Raw genomic sequence first — 7,500 nt, forward strand, 5'->3', positions numbered from 1 at the left:
ACGTTGATCTATGTTTTCCGTGCGTGTCGTCCAACAAGCCGTGTAGCACCGGGAACTACCGCTGGGTTGTGTTGTGCGACCGGAATGAACAGTGTCCCGCTGGCGCCCTTCCGAACACCGTTTTCCGACAAGTTTTCCTCCCGCGCCTACCTGTTTTCATGTTTGTGCGTCGTGACTAACAGCTTGTGTGGCGGGAAAAAGCATTTTGCGAGCGCTCATCGAGCGACAGCAGCCGGCGGAATGCAGGATTGCTGAGCCTTTTGCCGTGATTTATGACTGTACGATGATAAGTGGCGTTGTCGTGAGGAAGAAAAAGAAGAAAAAGAGATAGCAAACACAGTGTCCCGGAGGAGAAGGTGGAAATGGAAAACGGGTCACAGCAAACTGAGCCCAGCGAGGCCATCAAAAAGTGGGTAGGAAAGAAATCCAGTTTAACCGTGCCGCCCCCGAGGTTCAGGATTGATGACGATGATGAGGGTAATCGGCGCGTGGATAAATCGCTGACTCTGCTCACGCTCGGTATGGTGAAGATGTTGCGCGAGTCCCCGGATGGGTCGCTGTTCTTGGGAGAGGTTCGTTGCCAGTAACCAGTAACTACGATTGCCCCGATAGTGGCAACTAACGTAACGTGCATTCAACTATCTGTCCTCCCCCCCCCCCCCCCCTCCACTCCCACGCAGGTGGCGAAGACGTTGCGCGTGAATCAAAAACGGCGGGTGTACGATGTCACCAACGTGCTAGAGGGTATCGGATTGATCGAGAAAACTGGCAAAAATCACGTCAGATGGATGTAAGTAGTAGGCTTCGAATGCTGGAGCAGCAAGCCGCGGTTTCATCTTTGCTTTCCGCGCGCTCTGATGAAGCAGTTTGCCAAATTTACCTTTAATTCCAATCGGCCACGATGAGTAACTGCTTACCTCCGTTTCTGTTTTCCATCTTCCCTACGCCCCTGTTTCTGGACCATCAGCGGAGAAGAGCTGACAAGCGAATCGTGCCGCGGGACGGCCCGCCAGATCGGTATGCACATCAAGGAGCGCCGAAAGCTGGAACTTCGCGAAGCATGGTTCGATGCGAAGCTGCAGCGCATGCGGAAGAACGTCGAACTCGTACTGAAGGATGCCCGGGCCCGTTCCTATCTGTACGTCACGAGTGATGATCTGACACGTGTGCTACCGTTCGAGCGCCGGCACATGCTCATCCTGTGCAGCGATTATCCATCACCCGGGAAACAGTCTACGGCCGAGCCATTCCCGAGCCAATCTTCCATGATATACCGTCGAATGCAGCGAGTACTAAAGGTACGCACTAAGCAACGAGATCAGCCGTTGGACATGCTGTTGCTACAAACTCCTGATGGCGCCTGCTACACGCGCCCCAGTAGGCGAGCAGCGATATTCCGCGAAGACCCTGCCTCCTACGTGCGGCTCGACATGAACGAAGAGCAGCTATGGAAGATCGGGGACCAGCAGTCGCCAACGAACGGTACGGAAGGGCCGGACAACGGTGCAACCGCATCGGAAGAACTGCGAGAAGAGAAGAAACCGGAAGGGCAGGAAGATGGTAGCAAGGACGAGTGCGACGACGATGCCGAGGAGGAAGAATTGAGACGGGAGCGACAAAGAATGGAACTAGCACGGTTACTACTCGATGAGCGAACGGACCGCACCGGCTACAGCCAGTATCAAGCGAGGCAGTGGTCAACGAAGGAGCAAGAAACGGAACGCGGTGACTTCTCGACGCCTTTCATCCTGCTTGAACTGAAACGATACGGTGGCTACCCGGTGGCCCTGACGGAGGATGATGGTGTGCATGAGCTATTCGATCTCCCCTATCCCTCCGGCGGCTGTGAGGAACTAATCGGAAAAGTAAAAGAAGAACCGCCAGAAGATAGCACTGATGTGCAACCGTCCGCCACCATTCAGCCAACGTAGTCGGCTCTACACTCGAAGCCAAAAACACAAAAAAAAATGGGAGAAAAGCAATAATTCATCCTCTATCGATGGTTTCCATGGTAGCACGAAAGAGAAGGTCTTCACACAACTTCACTTGATGCGATGTGATGTGGGGGAAACGGGCACGATCCTTGTGTGCCTTTGTGACCATTATGCATCTCCACCCAAAATTATCGTGCTTTTTATAAAAAATGTTTTATGTATTTTTGATCGAAATTCCTCAAAAAAAACCCCCTCTTCTACGTTCATCGCAAAACAATCCACTAGCTATTAGGTGTCAGAAAAAGGAGTTGACTCTTTTTTTGTTACATAAGTTGTAAGTTGATGAATTTTTATGGGTGAACTCGTGGGCCGCGCACATGCCAAGCGGGGGGATTGCCATGTTGGTGGCCGGCTCTGACTGATTCGATTTGCGTTCTTTTCTCCATCGTGGAAGCGCACGGTTCTTACTAAAACGTAACCACTAATGTGCACCAAGGGAGATAGTGAGTTTCAACTTCATTTTACGATAGCCAATCAATCATCTTGTTCACAGTGGATTTGTTAAGATAAGCTACTAAAGTGAATGGACCTAGATAATGCGAAATGTAGTCAATAGCAGCTATGGACAAATTTAATAAATCAAAAAGGTTTGTGACGATACTATCTGGCGAACATTTTGTAACTGTCTCCGTCGGCAAAGGCTATAAAATGAAATGGTTTAAATAATTGAGAACTCTTACCCGTCTACTGTTTGTAATGGCATGCTCGGAGGGCACATTACCGTCCTGGCCATCAGTCTGCGCGGTATGGGCGTGTTTCGGGAACAACGTCGTATTCTCGTTCTCCTTAGCTGGTTCGCCGTTTATCCTAGCGTTGCAGCACATCAATCAGGTCACCGAGCTCATGGTGGATCGGCCGGAATTTCCTGGAAGTACTGGTTAAGGCTCACCACAGTAATTTTGTTAATGTTGGTGCTATCCTTTTTCCGCATGCGATTAATCGTTTCGATTGGTTCGTTTTTGCATTCTATTTCGTACGTGGTGTGGATATTTGCAATGCTCTGCGATGCCATCATGATCATCTCGATCATGCTGGCAAACGCGCTGAACGTTAACAGCTTTCTTAAGTTGAGCGCAGTGTTGGCGAAGCTAGAGGACAGTTGCAGCGATGAACGATTCGGTGGTGTTAGTAGCTCGCATTCTTTCCGAAGCATTGGCTTTCACGTACACATTACCTTGTACACACTACTCAACATTTACTACTTCGCGATCAACTATAACGTACCTTCGATGGTGATATTTCAGTTAAGGTTTGAGGTGTTGCTGGTCGATTTCTATATTGCTCATTTAACGTTTTTGTTGGTGGCAGTGGGTGACTATGTCAAACGGCTGGGAAATCTGATACGGGATACCGTGACAGCCACTACCGGAATCAATATGGCTGAGTTTTACCGTTTGCTGCGCCTTCGGGATGATCTGTTACTCTGTATTGCACTGATCAATCGCATATACGGAGTCCTGTTTATTGGCGCCGGTGTTTCGTGGTTCGTTTCGATTACTGCCGTGTTGTATTTCGATTTCCTGATAGACGGGACATTGAACCTCAGTTACGATCGACCGTATGCCCTGTCGCACTTCATTATGGTAATGGGGAAAAGTTTTGCCGTGGGTGGATTGATCATGGTAGCTGAAATCGTGACGAAGCGGGTAAGGTGATATGGGATGTTCGTGTCCTTAGAAAGTGCTTTAACTAAAGTCAATTTTCTTTGAATGCCGCAGCTGAATGCCATGACACAGCTGATCCACCGTTTGGCGCTACAATCTTCACCACTTCAGCATGATAATCGTCCCCTGCGCAAGCTAATCGACAAGCTGTTGATGAAGAACCACTTCCAGGACACGAACCTAACCGCATATGGAATGTTTAAAATTGCCAACAGTTTGAGCTATACGGTAGGGTTTGAAGACAGAAAAGTGATGAAACATGTGTTAATGAAACGAAATCTTTCTCGTTTAATGCAGGTAGGCTGTACGATTGTAACATACCTGGTAATTCTGCTTCAATTCCGTCAGCTAGAAATCGAGCAAGAAAGATTCGGATAGAATATGTCGCGCGGGAAAACAAAAAACAATACGGTTTTCGGGGAGTGTTACTATGTTTCTGAACGATCTTCATTCCATCATCCCCTTCCTCTGTTGGTTTCTGAATTCACTTCATCTGCAATCTAGGCCCAGGACTCTCGATTCTCTTGTTGTTGTACTTTTTACCAACGGCTCCGTTACTTCGCCCTCGCTTCATCCATCCCCAATATAGATTCATTCTAACATTACTGCGACCAGTACTTTACATACACACACAGACACACGCCTAGGATCTAATCTTCTTTCTCCAAAACGTACGATAACATAAACTAAAAGCTATGCACATAACTCCACTATGCTTAACCACGGCTTAGAGTGTAACATAGTTTCTTAATCAACAATTCGCTATTCATAACGCTTACATTAGCTAAAGGCCAACTACCTTTCGTCTGCAGCTTAAGACAGAGCACCTCTCTCTCTCTCCTCCCCTCTAAACGTAAGACGCGAAAATCAAAGGAGAATTAAACGGAGTCCTAGGAACAAAATAACGAATCTCTGGACCTAGGAATAGCTTAACGTAAATAACGGACAAGTAGCAAAAACGAACAATAGTACTGGTAATGAAAACCAAGAACCAAGACGAGAAAAACTAACGCGATGTTCAGCTAAACAAAACAAACGAACTACAAGGATATGGCAATGGCCCGTCGCAGCGAATAGCCTGATTAGCCGTCGGGTGGGATGAAGCGCTGAAGTTTAGATGCGCTGCAATGTTTTGATGATTAAAGCATCTTGTCCTGTGCTTATGAGATTATGGTATGGTATTGTTTCCTGATTGTTTTGTCTCCCTTTCCTTTGTGCGCAGTCACTGCATCATGAAGGCACTTTCTGTTCCGTTTCCCTCGAATGCACCCACCTTCTACTTCTTGTAGCATTAAACAGTTAACATAGATTTGCGGATCTAATAACAATCTCGCGGGATGAGCGTGCCACAATATGCTATGCACTACGAAAACAATAAAAAACCCCTGCCCTTTCTGCTTCCTCCAGACCAGCTGACGATGAATAACATTCTAAGAACGATGCGGGCTGGTGTCTGTACTACTTCCGCGGCTGCAGTGGCCACTTGCGGAGCTACTGCTGCCGGGCACAAGAGTGTTCGTCGAGATCGCCTTAAGTACCTCTTCCTGCAGTGAACTGGGGGGATCCGATAGGACGTCGGTTGTGGTGGAAAGTTGACGCAGTTTATTGGAAACGGCTGGTGAAGGAAATAAGTACGTTAGTAGTTAGCTTTATAATGTGCTGATTGGGAATTAACAGAACAAACATCGCGATATCTTACCGGGCCTTAGTTCGACCAGTGAGCAGTGCTGATCAACCCACAGCTGACTAGTCCGACACATTTCGTCCATGCTGGCAACCGACACCGTTTGGTTGTAGGAATTCATCAGAGGTTCAAAAATTAGACCAAACTATGGAAAAGATATCTTCAGTGTTAATAGATACTCTGAACAACAGTGTTTAGGATACTTACGATCCAAAATTTCCAGTTTTCCAGAGTCCGTTGGCGAACGTACTGTTGGTAAAGCTCCTTCACGCGGCCTGTGCGCTGCCGTGAAACGGGGGCCCCACTGGCTGGCAGTGCAGTCTGGAGATTACTGTTTTCGAGGGGAAATGAATATACAATCGATTAGCGTATTTTCATTCTTCCTTCATTTGTTTCGTACACTACCTCAACGAGTTGTTTAGCTGCTCGATCTCTTTGCGCAATGAATCCATCTGATCATTGGCGGAGGTTCGTTCCGATCGTAGCTGCTTGATGTAGTCTGCCCCTTTTTGCAACATGGCCGCTTTGCTTAGCTTGGCGTTCGGGTTCTGCTGCAGCTGTGGTATCAGCGAGTGTAGCGTGTCGAATCCGTTCTTGATGTTGTAGCGTCTCTTTTGTTCCGCATGGATGTGTCCCGTGCGCCGTTGGTTATCGTTTCGGGGAAACTTGCTGGCGATCCCTCCAGAACTGGAGGTACTAGGGCCGCCCGCGGCGCTACCACCACCACCACCCACACCAGTTGGAGAAAGTGGTCCGTCTGTGTCGTGTGCTGACTCAGGAGAGAGACTCTGCTGCGAGAGCGACATACCGGCGGAAGAGGCAAAGCTTAGTACCGATGATGAAGTCGGATTTTGGGGACGCATTCCACTAGAAGACGCCGCTGGACCAACAGAACTGCTGGTTAGCTGAGGATGGTGATGCTGGTGGTGGTGAGAAAGGTGTGATTTTTGACCTGGTTGTTGCAGCTGTTGGTGCAGTTGTTGCAGTTGATGGTGCGAGGACGAGGGCGATAAGGTGCTTCCTCCCATGGCCGTTGCCTGGAAATGGTTCGGTTGGTGCTGCTGCTGCTGTTGCTGCTGGGACTGTATTAATGTACTTATGGCACTTGATGATGTACTGTGAGCCTGTTTACTCAGTAAGGTACTTGCGTCTGAAAGAATCAAAAGGAAACCGTTTTAGTTACGCAAAGCAATGAAAGTAGATCCCTTAATAGCGATACTTACTGTTAGTAGTTAGAAGTTGTGCGAGTAGCGCACTGTTGGTAACGTTCAGCATCGGTTCGCTGGAGGTGGTGTGGAGCGTTGTTTGCGCAACGTGATGCGATAAGCTGGAGCCACCAGCAGATGCACCAATGTTACCACTACCACAGCCCATCCCTAAGCCGCTAGATACACCAGCAACGTTTGCACCTGTCTGTTGCTTCATGATCATCGAATGGCTACGGGAGCGTATTTTGGAGCTATTCGGTTTCTGCGACTGGTAGCGGGGCATCGCAAAGTTTTCCATCTCCTTCGGTGGTAACTGGAAGGTAGCATTGATCGGGAGGCTGTTGGAACGAATCATCTCTTTGGTCGGATGCGGAGGGTGGCGCTTGTTATGCTGTTGGTGTTGTTGTTGCTGCTGACCGGTGACCGTGGATGTCGAAACTAACGCGTGTTGGTGCTGGCTCTGTTGTAGTTGCTGCTGCTGCTGCAGCTGCAAGTCTTGCAGTTGCTGTTGCGATTGTTCCAAGGAGTGTGATAGGCCAACGGTAGCACCACTAGCACCGATCCCACCGCCCATTGCACTGGTCGGTTGTAGCAGTGTACCGTGCGGTGGCGAAGAGTGCCGCGCCATTGCTCTTACACCGCTTCCATACGATCCACCGGCAGCACCGACCGTTTGCGATGGAATTTTGTACGGTTGGGGTTGATGGCCGTGATACGACTTGTAGCTGCTACCGGACTGCGATGCGTGCAGACTCCCGGGGGGCGAGTGCTGTGATGATGCCAGCATCTGGTTGTAGTTCGGTGCCGTCGGCATGGAAGTTGATCGAGGCTGTGGAAGAGAACCCTTCGATTGAGGCATAACTGGCACCGGAAGCGATTGGCTGTGCGTAAGCAATTTGGAGTTCATCGCCTGCAACATTGCCCCTTGGCTCATGGCTGTTGGCTGACTG

At 48.9% G+C, this 7,500-nt stretch overlaps 2 protein-coding genes across 3 annotated transcripts in view; one reads left to right on the forward strand and one right to left on the reverse strand.

Moving 5' to 3' along the window:
- The window catches only part of LOC126580943 (transcription factor E2F4), a 2,656-nt gene extending 62 nt beyond the window's left edge, over positions 1–2,594 (forward strand). The window contains exons 1-3 of the mRNA XM_050244298.1: positions 1–572; positions 681–790; positions 968–2,594. The exon at positions 1–572 is cut by the window's left edge and continues 62 nt beyond it. Coding sequence (XP_050100255.1) covers positions 363–572; positions 681–790; positions 968–1,931 — 1,284 coding nt within the window. The 5' untranslated portion in view covers positions 1–362 and the 3' untranslated portion in view covers positions 1,932–2,594. The remainder of the gene's footprint in view (positions 573–680; positions 791–967) is intronic.
- Positions 2,595–4,070: 1,476 nt separating this feature from the next.
- Positions 4,071–7,500, reverse strand: part of LOC126572426 (protein WBSCR14 homolog) — a 28,559-nt gene continuing 25,129 nt past the window's right edge. For both annotated transcript variants that reach the window (XM_050231737.1, XM_050231738.1), the window contains 5 exons: positions 6,566–7,500; positions 5,748–6,492; positions 5,550–5,673; positions 5,358–5,487; positions 4,071–5,273 (listed from right to left, as the gene is read on the reverse strand). The exon at positions 6,566–7,500 is cut by the window's right edge and continues 856 nt beyond it. In XM_050231737.1, coding sequence (XP_050087694.1) covers positions 5,089–5,273; positions 5,358–5,487; positions 5,550–5,673; positions 5,748–6,492; positions 6,566–7,500 — 2,119 coding nt within the window. In that variant the 3' untranslated portion in view covers positions 4,071–5,088. The remainder of the gene's footprint in view (positions 5,274–5,357; positions 5,488–5,549; positions 5,674–5,747; positions 6,493–6,565) is intronic.

This window comes from Anopheles aquasalis, chromosome 2 (genome assembly GCF_943734665.1).
Source record: "Anopheles aquasalis chromosome 2, idAnoAquaMG_Q_19, whole genome shotgun sequence".
In the NCBI taxonomy this organism is placed as follows: domain Eukaryota; kingdom Metazoa; phylum Arthropoda; class Insecta; order Diptera; family Culicidae; genus Anopheles; species Anopheles aquasalis.